At 34.4% G+C, this 17013-nt stretch overlaps 2 protein-coding genes and 1 pseudogene across 9 annotated transcripts; 2 read left to right on the top strand and 1 right to left on the bottom strand.

The window, feature by feature from the left end:
• The first annotated feature begins 1605 nt into the window (after nucleotides 1–1605).
• On the top strand, nucleotides 1606–3387 carry LOC139777423 (cilia- and flagella-associated protein 263). The gene is made up of 6 exons (XM_071714842.1): nucleotides 1606–1687; nucleotides 1749–1871; nucleotides 1991–2192; nucleotides 2571–2803; nucleotides 2875–3074; nucleotides 3250–3387. The coding sequence occupies exons 1-6, from the start codon at nucleotides 1606–1608 to the stop codon at nucleotides 3385–3387; spliced, it is 978 nt and encodes a 325-aa protein (XP_071570943.1).
• Nucleotides 3388–4981: 1594 nt separating this feature from the next.
• On the top strand, nucleotides 4982–9264 carry LOC139777411 (angiotensin-converting enzyme-like; annotated as a pseudogene).
• LOC139777412 (E3 ubiquitin-protein ligase MYCBP2-like) lies at nucleotides 9071–16713 on the bottom strand. Of its 8 annotated transcripts, none has more exons than XM_071714827.1 (10): nucleotides 16193–16713; nucleotides 14345–14455; nucleotides 13870–13945; nucleotides 11336–11518; nucleotides 10911–11050; nucleotides 10676–10699; nucleotides 10417–10482; nucleotides 10183–10244; nucleotides 9729–10098; nucleotides 9071–9652 (listed from the first exon to the last, which is right to left on the bottom strand). In XM_071714827.1, exons 6-9 carry the CDS (start codon nucleotides 10685–10687, stop codon nucleotides 9861–9863), a joined length of 378 nt encoding a protein of 125 aa, XP_071570928.1. In that variant the 5' UTR covers nucleotides 10688–10699; nucleotides 10911–11050; nucleotides 11336–11518; nucleotides 13870–13945; nucleotides 14345–14455; nucleotides 16193–16713; the 3' UTR covers nucleotides 9071–9652; nucleotides 9729–9860. The 8 variants fall into 8 exon arrangements, with proteins under 8 accessions (XP_071570928.1, XP_071570924.1, XP_071570929.1 ...); XM_071714823.1 differs by having other exon boundaries at nucleotides 10378–10482; XM_071714828.1 differs by having other exon boundaries at nucleotides 10676–10702.
• Nucleotides 16714–17013: the final 300 nt, after the last annotated feature.

Consider the following 17013-nt stretch of genomic DNA (forward strand, 5'->3'; position numbering starts at 1 on the left):
TACTGTCTTATTGCAATTTTCCGGAATTTGATGTACTAAAACTCTACAAGAATTCACGTAGAAATAGGTGTCAGGCAAAATGAGGTTGGATTCGCATCAGCTGTTGCGCTGCGGCGCGGCGTTGCCAAGTCTGTCAATCCGCGAGGTAAAAGTACTTTGTAACAATAAAGCCTTTTATTACTCGAAAGATAACTTAGAGCTTTAATTTTTTTATATGATTTACATAAACACATTACACAAATAATCGCAAAACTTGAGCAATATTGACCGTATAGTTTTTTTGTAATATTATTCAGAAGTGGACCACTTTTAGCCTATATCCTTATGGAGAAAATCGCAGAGGTAGATTATCTGGTTTAGTACACACTTAGCCATCTTAGTTAGGACTTTGAAAAACTAGCATTTGATAGATGAAACATCAAGGATTGTGTAAAGACTTTAAAAATCGGACTTTACCGTGTGGATTGAAAGCTTTATCGTCACAAAGTTCAGGTTCCGACGTTAGAATAAGCGATTCCCGGTCGTTGACGCTCTCATACCCCGACATATATTTATTAATATTCTATACATTAATAATTGACGAAGAATATAGCACGTAAGTAGCATCCACAATTCATTATATTAATATTGCATATAATTCGGGATCGCTGTAATGACATTTATTTCAGTCGCATTTTTGACTCACAAGTAATGATCGAACCTCCTTAAGGTAAAGATAAAAAATCGTTTTTTCTCAAATTTGGGCACCTTCGATTTTCTTCTTAAAAATCTCAAAAAAGTAGGATTCTTTCCCTTTAAAATGATTCCAGGCTCAAGATGGACAGACTTTTAGTTTTCGAGATATGGTCCGTTTTAGGACCGAGCGCATCACCCACGGTGCAGTGTGGGCGGTATTACAAGTGCCACAGATGAATATAGCTTAATCTATTGAAAATCGTGTGATTCTTGATAACTTAGTAACTTTTGTAAGAGACCGGCATAGCAATAGTTCATCTTGTCTGTCGCGGAAAGTTCGATTAATATTGATTAACCTACGTTTGCTTTTTAGTTTTACATTTTTTTTTTTTCGCTTTAATTTTAGCTGTAGAGTATGACGTTTTTCCTAAAATTATGCATCAATAAATGGCTACACAAGTGTGAAACACAATATTTTTAAAATGTTATTATTGTATAAAATTAAATTTAATCACATTACTATCAAATGTGCCATGTAACTTTGTGTACATTTTTTAAACTATGAGTGTAAAATAAAAATCCCTGAATCCAATGTATTGTAAATTTAATTACTTTAATTTACACAAAAATGTATTCCATTGTTAAAGAATAATACCTGAAGATAGCTGGAGTTTATATCCTTATTGACATAAAAGCTATGGTCCGATTCACGCTCACAGCACTGTAAGCATCTTCTGTTTTCGTTGCATATCGAATATCAAACGAAGATAGAACGATGCTTTCAGCGCTGTGAGCGTGAAACTAACCGCAGGCATAGTTGAATCGTTTAAATACATGTATTATGTAATGTTAGATACTTTTAATAAAATGTCAAATTTTAAATAATCTAAAGAGATTACTATATCTAAAGATTAAATTTGAAGACCAAATATGTCACGGCAACAAAGCAGTGCCTTCAGCATCGGATCTCTAGTTTTAACTCCTAAACAAGATGATTTCTGTTATTATGAAGGTAAAGAAATCTAAACTTAATTATATCTTAAAAATCACTAAAGCTTTTCATTAATCTCTAGATATGACAGAAACGGAATTACGACAAGCACTTGAAGATATTGTTTATTCGAATCTATTCCTGAGGTTAGAAAATGACATTTTTGAACGATACCTCGCGCGTCGAGATCCTGAAAGTCTTCAAAGTATTCTTTTTATTTAATTTATATTCATTCTAAGTTTTTCTGAAATTCTCATATTCCCATTTTAGATGGCTCTTCTCGCAGATTAACATTATATGTAACTTTTAATATATCCTATCTAGCAATAGCACAAATCTTAGAAACCGCTAAGCGCGTACAAAAAATCGCGCCTCAACACTCTCGCACATCACCCGTTATAAGTGTAACCGGAAGTCTTGTAAATGTTCGCGACAGAGATTCAGTGAGCATCGCCAGCGTGCGATCCGGAAGTCGACACGTCACGCCAAGTCTTTTAACAGCCAGAGCACCAACAGGAGGAACGAAGTCCGTCCGCTAGACGCTATAACTTCTTTTACAGTTTCTTTAGTTACAATTACAATATGTCTTGCAAACCGTAGAATCACGTATATGCATCGTATCGAAATGGCAAATACCGAAATTCGCGAATTACAGAAGAGATTAGAAAAATTCGAACAGACATCGACGAAGAAAAAAATATATTTACGAGCGCGAATGGAAGAAAATCAAATTAGTACTCGCGAAACTTGTAGAACTAGGGAAGAATTTGAAGAAAACGTTGTACAGAAAGGCATAGATAGCATTACAGGGAAAATACCGGCTGAAAAGTTTATCAGGTGTTACGTAATAATCATTCACAATTAGATCTGATATAGACACGAAAGACTCAATTTTATCGTGTAGATTTGTAGAAGAACGGTTAAAAGTAGTCGACATCATGGTGGAACAAATCAGATTGAAGATGACTACCATAAAGTGTCAGATAAGAAAAGTCAAGTTGCAGTTGAAGCAGAGAAAAGAACTGGGCGAGGCTTTACGCGCCATAGATTTCGAACAATTGAACATAGAAAATAAGGTTTGCATACGAAAAATTGACGAGAAAACTCAGTATCTCCTCGAAATGAAGAGAATCGTGGGTAAGGAATAGATACTTATTTTTTCAGTATATAAATTGAATTGAATTTTTTGAATGTTGAATTTGATACAGGCCACTATAGCATTGCATTGAGCAAACATAAGGAAAAAGTGGAGGGCTTGATGTTGATTATGAATGAAATGAAGAACAAAATTGTTTCCAAAAGACAGGAGATCATAAACTTGCAATCAGAACAAATTGCTACAAAGATTGAAATAGAGAAAGCGGATAAACAGCTTAAGTCGATGATGGAGTTAATAAAGAACTTTGAAGTAATATTCTTTCATATTTTTTGTTTGCAACTTAATGTATTAAGTTTGAATACGTTACTTAGGAAGACTTTCTTTTCCTAAAACAATATTTAATTTTTTACACAAAAAGATTAAAGGTATAAGATTTAAAAAAGATTTGTAATCTCGTTATTTACGCAAAATGTCATAAATGCAGGTCCCGAGTGTCATAGATTCTATTAAAATGCGTATGAAACTACAGGAATTACAAAGAATCCACAAGCAATTAAGCAGGCAAAGAGAGATTCAGCGAATAACGCTCAAGTCCCGAAAACAATTACAAGATATATCTTAAGCATAATAGTAATATATTTATGTAATTAAGAAAATGTTTAATAAATTAAGATAATATTCTAGCTTATTTGACAAATGTAGTTTTGCTAATCTTTGTTCTTAGAATCTTTTCTGTTTTCAGGAAAGAGTCAAAATATCTATACGCTATTGTATTGAGACAATCCAAATTGTGTGTGTGCATAGAATAGTGGACACAATTATATAAAATGAAGAAGATACAATGTGTCTCTTTACTCTTTTCTACCGTAGAAAATAGATTTATACCGTTATAGGAAATACTCCGAGCAGTTGCTTACGAGCAGCATATAAGTCAAACTCTTTTCAACGAACTTACACTTAAGAGATCGCAGTATATCTTCCAATTTTATTTAATAGATTTAAATTTATAAATAAATATTAAATTATATAAATATATTTAACAGCTAAAGTTAACATTTATCCACCTGCATTTGAATTTTATAAGAATATAAAATTGAAGACATTTGCTGCATCGATTTTCATTCAGAGAAAAGAATTTTATTCAGCAATATAATATTTAAGATTTATATAAATTCAGTTATTCCTAATATATTTATTGAGAATATTTTATCTAATTTTGTTAAAATTTGTGTCATTAAAAAAATTATAAATATACACAATATGCAACAAAAAGTTTTGACGTAAGAATCTTCTGCAATGTCATGTTGCGTCATTAAAATGTCATCTTATAAAAACATAGAAGTACATATGGTTATACGTACATGGAAAGTGATTAATTTCCATTAATTAACTTTATCGTGTTGTGTACTTCTATCGTAGTTTTAATGAACATTTTAATGAATTTTAATAAATTCTTTGTAAAGATAAAGGTAGTGATATTAAAACTAGCAATATTTTTATACGGCAGATATATAGCTAGATATATACAAAAACATTGAAGATTTTTATGAATTAATTATTGTGACACATATTTAACCGAGCAATTACGAAGTTAAAGCGATGTAGAAAGATTTTGGCGTGTGCTACGATGCGTTAGGTAGTTACGCTTCACGCACCGATAGTGCCTGTCCCTTCCTCTTTTTACCCGTAGAATATCCAACCCGGAAAGACCCATCTCTCTTTCTGCCACGATTCAGTTTTGCCGCGACAACAGCATCGAACCTTGGTTCTTTCAGTTGTCGAACAACTGATCGATTGTCGTACTAAAGTCTATAAATTTAAAAAAACATTGCACAGTAGGATGTCGCTTATAACAGTTCAACTTTTTTCGAATTTTTGACACGTGATATTATCTGACAATGAGTTTGACTAAGGACAGCGTAAACTTTTGTATTATGTAACTTATATTACGAGAAATATTATTCTTTTGTTATGCAACTTAAATGTGAAGCGATTAGTGTCAGAATATTGATGTAATTAAAAACTTCAAATAATAATATAAATAATATATCTATAAATAATACATCTAAGTATGTAATTGTTCACGCATACTTTTTTAAATCATTATTGTGCTTATTTGTTTGAATTGTGACAAATTATATAAGACTCTTCTTGAGAATGAAAAACATCTTAAAATGTGCACAACGAGAATTGTTACGTCAATTATTGATGCAACGATGAATTTACCACGAAGAATGACGCTAGTAGGAATTCGTAATCTCATTGCTTTCTTCATCATTCTTTTGCATGGAGAGACATATGGAAAATATTTGGAGGTAAGACTGTAAATCAATTCACAATTTCTTCGTAGTTAGATTTTCGATCATGCTCGGAAAATCATAGCTCTCATTCCGAGATACATTAGTTAACATTACATACATTGGTATATTTGATATTATTTTGATATTATTATTGGCACTGCATATTACACTAGAGGCCGGTTGTTCCAACCTATTGGTAAGCTAACAAATAGTTAAATCATATGTCTATTTTTGTCTAATTAAAAAAAAAACAAAGACATATAGATAATTTAACTATTGGTTTTAATTTACCAACAGGTTGAAAAAACCGGCCCTATATATTTAATACATAGATTAATAGGCTTTATTTATTTAACTGTTCTTAATTTTTGTATATTAAACAAAATACATGCTTTGTTCAATTATCTGATATTACTAACAATTCCAGCAAATCTCCAGGCATTAATTTTTAAATATTCTTTTTTCATATATTGTTTAAAGGGCCTCAACATGAATTTAGGAGATGCTCTTTTATTCCTCAGAGAATATGATAGCGCAGCTTCATTAATGTGCACAAGGGTGACGATAGCCCAATGGAACTTTGCAACCAACGTTACTGATACAAACCACCAGAAAATGGTGTAACAAACTTTTTAATTAATAGAAAATAATGTAATATAAATATCTTAAATCCGGGCATTTCCAGGCTCACTGCATATGGAATATAGATGAGACGGGAATTACAACCGTTCAGACACCGAATAGAGTCATCGGACGTCGAGGAGTGAAACAAGTCGGGCGAGTAACTTCTGCGGAAAGAGGAACCCTCGTAACTATTTTTTAATAACGTTTCGCATAAAAATTTTAAATAAATTTTTATATTTTTCTCTTAAAAAACAATTATTAAGATGTATCCTATCATTTTTCAGGATTAGATGTACGTATATGTATTGAAAATGCAGTGTGACGGTTAAACCCCGGCATTTTTGAGATTTCAATTTTTCCACCGTTGTCGTTTTTGCTCTATACCGGTTAAACAAAGCGACGTAAATAAAAATTTCCTATATAAATTTTGTAGCTAAAGGTTCACTCTTTACAGTGGTATACCACATTTAACTAAAATTATTTATTTTCTTGTTAAAAATCGGCACCGAAAAAAAAACTGACGGTTAGGCCCCGGTCTCCCCTATATAATACTTTAGAAATCTTTTATATAACCTGTGATGTGATTACCAGATAGACGAACAAACATTAAAATTAAAATTTGAAAGATCTTCCTGGCGGAAAGCAATCACATTTGCTTGGAGTCGGATACCAGATCCTTTAGCAAGAAGAGAACTTAAAATGATTGCTACGAAAGGTCGAAGTTCTTTGACTGATGATAAGTTAAATGAGGTGGATAAAAATGTCTTATAACAAACTTAATATTAATTTGTAATCCTTTAATCATTACATAAACATAATTAAAATTGTTTAAGTATTATTAAATATTTAAAAGATAAATGTTATTAAATAAATGCAATCAGTGATCCAATTATTATATTCATTTACGTATCGATAGTTATATCTAAATTCCAGATACACCGTTTAATAGCGGAAATGAAAGAGACTTATGTTAAAGCCAGAGTATGTTCGTACAATCAAATTGATGGCGAATGTAATTTGAGTCTGGATCACGGTTAGTCAATTAATTTAATTTGTTAAATACAAAAATAAATGCATATAAAAGAAATTGTGTATATACGTGTTTTCATATATGTATAAATTATTTTTAGATATAAATAAAATAATGGCACAGTCAAAAGACTACGACGAATTATTACATTATTGGCATGCTTGGCACGAAGCCATTGGTCCACAACTTCAAAATAAATATTTAAGATATGTTCAATTGGCAAATCGAGCAGCTAAATTAAACGGTACGAAAAGCTTTGATTCTAAATGTGGCATTCTATTTTGCTACATAAAAATATTTAAAACATAATATTTTTTTCAATATAATTGAAGCTAATAAAACGCATTTCTTGTGAAAGGTTTCGCCGATGCTGGCGACCAGATGAGAGAATTGTTTGAAGATGAATATTTCCAGCAAAATATAGCGGAGATAATGTCAGCCATAACTCCGCTCTACAAGAATCTTTTTACTTACGTGCGATTAAAACTGATTGAAAGATACGGTGACAGAATACGAGAGGATGGACCTTTACCGGCGCATGTTTTAGGGGACATGTGGGCTCAAAATTGGGAAAATCTCTATGAATTAGTGCAACCATTTCCCGCAAGCAGAAAACTCGATGTAACTTTGGATATGATGATTCAGGGTATAACTCCAATGAGGTATATTCCTGATTGTACAATATAGTTATGTGTAAATTTATAAAATAGAAATAATTTTTTAAAAGGATCTTTTTGTTAATGTAAAAAGGATGTTCCAAATAGCGGAAGAATTCTTCACTTCGCTTGGAATGAAACCGATGCCACCGGAATTCTGGAAATTCTCCATATTTGAAAAACCCATTGATAGAGAAATTAAGTGCACTCCTAGTGCATGGGATTTTTGTAATAAAATTGATTACAGGTGACTTTATTTATTATTGTCACATGGCAAAAAAATTGATTTTTAATCTTCATTTAATTTTCCACAATATATTCTCTTCTATATTATATCTAATGGCAAAGTTCTCCCCCAAATTGTGTTTTTTAATAATATAATTGCAGAATAAAACAGTGTACCAGAGTTACAATGGAAGATCTACTGTCTACGCATTATGAAATGGCGCATTTGCAATATTATTTACAATACAAGGATCATCCATTGCTATTCCGAAACGAGGCGATTCCAGGTATATCTTGTTTATATATATTCAAGTGTTCACATGTTTTACGGAATTATATGTTCTATTAATAATAATTTTTTAATTAGGATTCCATGAAGCTGTTAGCGATGCAATTGGTTTATCCATTTTTACTCATCAACACTTACATAAAATTGGACTGCATAATAATTTAACGGACGATTACGATAGTAGTATAAATTTTCTCATGCTAATGGCTCTTCGCAAAGTGGCTTATATGCCGTTTGCTTATATAGTCGATCAGGTAAGTAATGACAAACAATTAAATAATTAATAAATAAATAATATAAGTAATAAGTGTCTATTATACGCGGGAATTACCTATTGTAATAGGTAATTTCAGCATATAATGGACATATTATACGCGAAAATTACCTATTATAATAAATATTTTCAACGTATAATAGACACTTATTACTTATACTATTCATTTATAAATTATCTTTTTAAGATATAAAAATATTATCGTTATATATGTAAGACTAAATAGTCATAAAAATTACACGTATTTATTTTTTCAAAAAGTGGAGGTGGCGCGTCTTCAGCGATGGCGTAGAAGATATGACAGCACGTTGGTGGGAATTAAGGTTGCAATATCAAGGCATTATTCCACCCGTACCCAGATCGGAAAGAAATTTCGATCCAGCAGCGAAGTATCATATCCCAGCAGATAGTCCTTATGCCAAGTAGAAACATATTAATATATTATTATAGAGACAGTACTTATACATATAAAAGTATATTACTTTTATATATCTCTTTTTTTTTAGGTATTTTGTAAGCACTGTATTACAGTTTCAATTGTTCCAGTCCCTGTGTGAAATTTCTGGTCACACTGGCGAATTGCACACCTGCGATCTTTACAGATCACGAGAAGCAGGTCGACTATTATCGTATGTAAAGCTTACAAAAACACCAATAAAATATCAATTACTAATAATAACCTCAATGTCTCATTAGTAAAACGAGATTTCCATATTTACAGAGATGTTCTGTCGACGGGAGCTTCTAGACCGTGGCAAGATGTTGTCAGACAAATGACAAGAGGTAGAACGAATAGAATAGACGCTGGTGCCATGCTCAAATATTTTGAGCCTTTGAATGCATGGTTGAAACGACAAAATGAGATGCAGCCTGTAATTGGTTGGATCACAAGTCGCAACGACAGAGGTTAGTTTAAAATAAATATTTATTAAATAATTTTTCAAATATTATTCAATAAAAAGTGCAAAGTGTATCTTGAGAATAGGAATTTTTCGTTTTGTTTCAGCATTATTCGCTCAGTGGTATCAAAACAATGCACGAAGAATTGAACTGTGGAATTTATTCCTTCTACTGATTTTGACTTGTAAAATTTTCACTTAATAATGACTACATATTACATCTAACAACTTAACACTTCAAGTATTTACATATACAATTCTTCTTACATATCATATGAAGAGAAACCAAGATTACGTTAATTTAACTTATATATATGTATTTTGAAAGATAGTTTGTTTGTAAAAAAAAATTCTTGTGTTATAGCTAAATTACTAAATTTACGGCGGATGCGTTTCTTTCTAATATATACATCTTACTGTAATTTGCGTCAATTCCAAATTTTATAAAAAATCACAAAACAGCACTGGAAACTTATAGTACGTGTGCGCGTTGCGGCAAATGCCGCAACCTAGAGCGAACTCTTCTCCAGTCGGTGGATGTTTCACATGCAGTGGACATTCGTCCCTTTCCAGTTGCTTAGCCTTGGAACCTTCGAAAAAAAATCAGTGTTATACGTTTGGAAAATAATTACCGTTATGAGAGTCAGAAAAGCGTATTTTACGTACCAGCGGGACACATATATAGGCAGCTCACTCTTCGGAATAGTAGTAACACACTGAAAGTCATCGTGGCAGGGCTTGCAGAAGTGCGTGGTTCCGAAGCAGAAGAATACCGCCACTGAACAGCAATATCGGCATTTATACTCGAGGAAGTCTGCCCCGTGTTTCGGGCACATCTGTGCCCTTGTCGCTACAACCGCCGCATACTAGTTCGGCAGGATCGAACGATTCTCCACCGACCTGTGCGTCGCAGCGCGCCTCGCCACCGTATAAGTAAGCCTTCTGACACTTGTAACACACGTAATACGCATACCGTTCCATCGCGTAAGCAGCGGGGTCTTGATAACGACCGCCAGATGCGAAAGCTCCTTCGGCCCTGCGGAAAAACGAAATAATTTCAATACAGTTATATATCACGTCGATGACAGTTATATATCAAGTATTGACGAGAAGATATTACTTGTGCAAGCCTTCGTATTCCAAGCGCATTAACGCCTTCCTTCGTACGTCTTCGTAGAGCTCCTTCACAGTTGCCAATTGTTCGGACAACGTCGGATGATCCATCGGTATTTTGCAGATCGATATGTAAAGTAAATGGTGATAATTACAATAAATCTCCGAAGATACAGAAATTGTGCACTATTCGATATCTTACAACTCTAATGCAGTAATTCAATAGGATAGCAGCGAGTACCTGGTGCGTTAGCAGCAGGAGAGAAGAGGCAATTGTCAGAAACAGCTGGCTGTCGACTGGACCCAGCTAAGATCAACATGACTAATTTGTTTTAACTAATCCATATAGAGCGTATTCAATATCATAGTTAATATAATTGTCTAAAATTGTTCTATTATCTATCGTATATTTTATTATAATATTACTATATCAAATATTATGTCTTTATTCTAATACACAATAGAGAAAAAATACATGAATACATAAAATATTATCTTACAAGTATCAGCATCCGTTCTCACAGCTTCTGAAATAATTTCATTTTCAAAGCGATTGTAATGCCAAATTATACAAAAGTACACACACGGACGTATAATGTTAGAAATGAATTATAGAAATAAATCAGTTTGATAGAGAAATGATGATCACACGTATTCAACGCAATGCAAGTAACACATACGTACCGGGTATTGGGACTGGACTGGAAGAAGGGCTATGAAATCTTGATGACCCACCTTGGGAATTCTTTGGCGAAGAACTTCTTGACATTCGCCGCGGAGTTTCTGGCGGTGTCGCTCCATTGCCATTTGCGCGGCTCTCTCCCATCGCTTTTACCAACTCCTTCACAGATACGCCCACGAATTCAGAGAAATCTCTGAAAATCATTAATAATACATGCTAAGATGGATACTTGTATTACTAATGGGAAATTTTTAATTTAAAAAATTTAAGAATTAATTTGCAATTTATGATATAAGAAGAAGCAATATGACTTAACTTTTATGCACGAAAAAATCGATAATCTTGAAGTTCATGTATGAAACTCAAAAGAAATTTTTAAAATAAAAAAAACTGCATAAATAAATCCTTTAAATTGAAAAAATTGCACTCCATTAAAATATTAAAAACTTTTCAGAAGAATACACATGCGAATAAATACCTGTCCGGAGAACTTCTTTTCTCTCCATGACATTTGTCATCTCCTCGTAGCCATTTATGAAGAACGCTAAATTCTCTTTCCCGCCACCTTCTCTTTCCCGTTCCTTCGCTACTCTTTCCTTGGAGTGAGGTTTCGAGAACTTTGGCGTGCCATCAGCTTTTTCTAGTGTGAAGCGTTCGCTCCCTAAAACACATACATTTAATAAATGTTTGAATGCAACAAGTTATTTAATTGGATTTCTTTTTACGATGATATACGATGATGCGCATCACTAGCGAACTCTGCGCTAACGCATCATAACGCGATATTTCCTTCTTCATGACAGACGTAATAAATCAAAAAAGTCTTAAAGAGATCGTTCTGTCAAATCTATCTTTTTACAGGGAGAAACAAATACTAAATATGTTGACAAAAATACGATTTTGAAAAGATCGCGTCAATATTGTCTTTTTGTATCAACGCAATTAAGGATGTTTTCTTGATTTTCGTAATTTTACGAAATACGATTTGACGTAAGCTAGTGTGCGCGTATACAGATAGAGCGTCGCTATGTGTGCGCGTACAACATAGCAAACAGTTTCCCTCTCCAGAGAGGCACTGCGTACAGCAGTGTCTCTCGCCCGGCGCGCGGAACTTTTGAGAGGGATTATAACAAGAGAACGTCCATAATAACAAAAATAAGTCAATCTATGTCGAATGTTTAAACCAAATTAAGTCATAAAGCTCATGTTTCGTTTATATATTGCATTATTTTAGTTTGACAATTGGTTCAAAAATTTTCTTGTTGAAAGTTTAAAATTATTAAGTATAAATAATTTCTAAACCAGCTTTCCATATGAATTTTTCAGTCATGCTCTGTATATGTGGTCAGGATTAAGCAGACACGAAATGCGAAATACGCCAGAAATGATGCAAGGACAGAATGCAATAAATAAAGACCAACTACTAATAATAAGTCATCATTGTTTAACATTATTTCCTTCAAACGGCACGTTTGTGTAACTAAATAGCCGAAATTCGCGGACACATTTGGTATCACCTGTTTATTTGTCACTTCTGTTCGTGGTAAACGAGCCACCATTCGATTTTTTTCATCGTTGTAACATTTCCGCCGTCGAGGACAGAAAAGGGAATTAACATGCAAATTTTCGGCTACCACCGCGCCAGTTACTATTGTTGTATTATCCGGCGTGGAAACGCGTAATTTCGTATTGCATGTGAACATTGATTACGAGTGCCGTAAATCTCTAAATTTTATAAAAAGAAAATTTTACGTAATAAACCATATAGTATTAGAACTTTAACACTATATTGTATACAGATTTTCAATAAAATAAAAAAATAAAAAGTCACTAAAATAAATGTGTAGTTGGTTTACTAATTAATTGAAAAAAGTCATCGGGGTGCCTGATATAAAAGAACGTTTCAAAAAAATGAGCAGATGAGCAATGTATAACGAAAGGTATAAGAAGAAAGATCAATCGACTCCAGCAAAAGGGCATACGGAAGATTATCCCATAGTTAATTGGCAATTGAGGCAATTACCGTTTAATTGACAATTTCTTGATTTAGCCAAGACTAATCAATAACGAAGAGAATTAAGCCAAAAATGTAGAGAGCCAATCAGCGAAAATAAAAGACTTATATAAATTTTATTATACGGTATGGATGTACAATCGTACAAATGAATGTATGATTTATCAATAACGTGCATTTATGAAGAAAAAATATATATAATTTGCTAGAAAAATACTAAATCATAAACTTAAATTTCTATTTTCTGGCGTATCTATGTTAGTATACGAAGTATGAATTTTTGATTTAATGTGTGTTTAATCAGATTTATGAAGCATGATATATTTATGTTCAGTAATTTCAATATGTTAAACAAAATTAAATTATACATTGAGCAGTTTCCACTCATAGGTTTACATAGCGTACATATATTCCGTTGGCTTTATCGGCGCATTTGTCTTTTATATTGAGCATTACGTTCTTACTTGGCATAAAAATGGCGCGGTAACAATCTTAAAATCTCCTCTGAATTACACCGGAAGAGATGTGAAGAGAGATATCGATCGGTTTTATGTGCCTGCTATCTCGATCGATTCGCGGAAAATGTGGGAAGGCCGGTTTCTCCGGCGAATTACGGACGACACTATAAACGTGTTACAGCTTTGACGTCAAAGCCTATAGGAAATACGGAAAGACGGATAGAAAGTACGTTCTGTACGCTGTACTGCGTGGTGGCAAGTCAACGTGCAATTTTTTTTACGATGGTACAACGGACCCTGCCATAGACACGGTAATAAAATGACAGTATGATTTAGAGGAGTACGTCGATGGTCATGATAATCATGATTTACGCTCGTTATGTGATAACCGAATGACATACTATCGTATTAAATAACGCAGCGCACGAGTGTGTAAACGTAATATTACGGTCTTGTTAAAAAAGAAAGCAGCCGGAGATTCGTGGGCATAAAATAGACAGCGACGCTAAAACATGATATAATATTGCAAAATTCACTTACCTTCGGTTGGATGACGTCGTAATGTCCTTCCGAGACCCTTGAATCATAAATGCTGCTTGACACCGAGTTTTGCCTCCTGCAAACAACAAAATGCACAATCAATTTAAGTATGTCATGTTGTGAAAATAAAGATCATGAATTTTTTGGAAAAGATAAAAATGTACGCAAATAAAAACATACAAATGTATATAATAACAAAGGAGAATGTGTGTGTGTGTGTGTGTGTGTGTGTGTGTGTGTGTGTGTGTGTGTGTGAAAATTAATTATGTTTGTCAATTAAAGAATACCTCTAAAGAAACGAGGGATTGAAGGAGATTTGATGGTTAGATGGTCGGAAAAAGAAAATCATTCCGACGCTAAATGTTATCGATATTAAATGACGCAATGCCGAGAAAGCCATAAATTTTCGCGTATCTTTCGCAGTGGGATTATCGGGAATTTATACACGATGCCGGATGCGACTCGAGGAACTTACGCGACTGGATCCGATCCATTGATCGTAGGCTTCGGCGACTGGATTCCAGACCGAACAGGTGCACTCGTGTGAACGGGATCAGGTCCTTTGCTTCCCAAAGGCTGCTTTATTCTGCAAATGCCAAAATGGATGCGAACGATAATTTTCAACGGCAATCAAGTTTTGCTACGATTCACACGCGATCATAAATTCTCTTGAAATACGAGGAATTTATGATTGAAGGTATTAGTTAAATTTCGTCACACGCGATATCATCTGTCATTTATTAATCTCTCATTTCCGTTGATATTTCCAGCCAGTAATCTCACTATTAAGCCGGCGTAAATCCAACTATCTATTGCACGTTACACGCAATAACTTTGTAGAGTTGCGCAAAACACATCTAAATCTAAGAAGCACAGGATCTAAAATTAATCTTTTTATAAGCAGAAGTTTAGAAAAAAGTAATTCTTATTAAAACATATATTACAAGTAATTTAGTCGTTTCCGCTTCTAAGATACAGAGATTTTCTCTATCGAATTATTACAAATAATTCACGATATCCTGTTTCTAAGTGTCTACCCTTTTTCGCTTCTAAAGAATAGACCTGGGAATTAGCCATGACCGCGATTTTCATGCAAAAACAGAAATAAAATCTGAGAAGTCGCGAGACCTCTCAACCCGGGCCATTACTCAAGTGAGACATGATTTATCGGGGATTCGTTGTCACCCTCAGAGTTCAACACGGGGAAATGAGAAGTTGGACCATCTTGACCTCCGCAAACTCAGACTCGCGGGTCTTCGAGGTATGAACAGCGGATTAAGTGTCTTTTTAAATGTAATCTCAAGTGATATGCAATGTGCATCATGAACAACATGTAATAATTCGCAAGATGCGTTATCTCTTTCATAAGACTTTATGTACGTAAAATTTCGAAAGCATTTCAATTTTCTCGAAGTCTCCTGGACCTCAACTGCGAATCGACGTAATCGTTCAGTCAAAAGTGGACCAGTTTCATAGTGGCATTTGGTCGCGAAAGAGCTGTTAGTTTTTTCAACGTAACGAATTGATATGTTACATTGCAGATGATTTACAATCCGACATTCTCTAAATCACTGGAAACAATCTCTCCAGTCGATCACCGTGCGATGGCTCAGTTTTCGTTATATATCGTTATACAAAATCGCGTTGCATCACGGCGCGTGCTGCGTTCTCAATCGAAGTAACGTTTTGCGATGCGACATGAGCTCCCGGCGCAGCTCCACAAGCTCAGCAAGTTGCGATTTTGCTGAACGTGGCTTATAAGTTATACAATACAGCGAGCGCGATGGAGTCATATTCGCGGAAATCGTATGGTAACCAATTTATATTTGGGAGTACTAATCATCTCCCATTACCTAATACATTCGCCAACATAGATAAATATAATATATATTAGAAAATTATATGCGCAGAATATAACGTGACATCGTAGATAATGTTTATCATGTGTCAATCTAAAAAAAAGTCAGCGTTTCAGAGTATATCATTCAATAATGTCAATTAATTAATTGCAAATCTCTTCTGAAAATAGCAGCTCTATTAGATTTATTTGAAAATGGATTATTCAAGAGATTGAATTAGATCAAGAACAATGGATTGTTGAAATGACTATTCGCGCGATATTAAATGCTCATTAAATCTTTGCGATTTATATAAGCTTTATAAAACTTTTAGTAGAAAAGAATTAAAACCTTAAGATTATTAAGAATTAAAATCTATTTAATATTTCGAGAACCGAGAATGCTCTGCCTCGAGAATGCTCTGAATAAATCATACTGCGGCAAATGTCACCGAGCGATCAAACGAGTATATAGGTAATATTTACCGACTTATACGCACGGCTGCGTGGAACCAACGCTCCGAAGACTGCACGTGCTGCTGTGACTGTTCTGTTTATTATAAGTCGGCCGATTGTTAGGAGGCTGAACGCAGACCCGCTCAGCGATGCGGAATCGCGGCGTTGTCGGTTTGTGATAAATTATGCTTCCTGCACACTTTTCTCGTCGTCAAGCCGACGCGTCTTCACGCCTTCATCGCCACACATACACGGGTCTCTTTTCGCGCGGACGATTTCGATTTCCGTTTCTCGACGAGCGAAACTCGGGGATCGATGATCCCTCGCGGTCGCAAACGGATCGGAATGCACTCGACGATCGACGCGGCTCCGAAACGCGAAAAAAAGGGGCGAGACAGCTCGATACTTGACCGCTCAAGAACCCGCGGAATTCGCCGCTCGTTTCGTTTCGCAGTTGAAGGACTGACGTGCGAGAGCGGTCGCGAATAAGCGGTATGTCGTTTGCTGTCGTGCAGCTGCAGCTGCGGGCGGTACCGGACCGATACTGCCGGCCAGGAAACCCGATGTGGAGTATCTTGCGAGGGAGCAAGAGCGGCGGCGCCACAGTGGTGCACCGTACATGGGAAATGCGGAAAAAACATAACTTTGGAATTTCTCGATATGCTTTATGATGTATGTAATTTTTTTATATTTTTTCTTGAAATTTAAACTTCATATAGAGAATAATATTAAGACATCTAACATATAAATAAAATAACAATAACTAATTATATTATATATATATATATATATATATATATATATATATATATATATATATATATAGAGAGAGAGAGAGAGAGAGAGAGAGA

This window comes from Temnothorax nylanderi, unplaced genomic scaffold (genome assembly GCF_030848795.1).
Source record: "Temnothorax nylanderi isolate EJ_2023f unplaced genomic scaffold, tnyl_v1.0 TNYL_tig0147_pilon, whole genome shotgun sequence".
In the NCBI taxonomy this organism is placed as follows: Eukaryota; Metazoa; Arthropoda; class Insecta; order Hymenoptera; family Formicidae; genus Temnothorax; species Temnothorax nylanderi.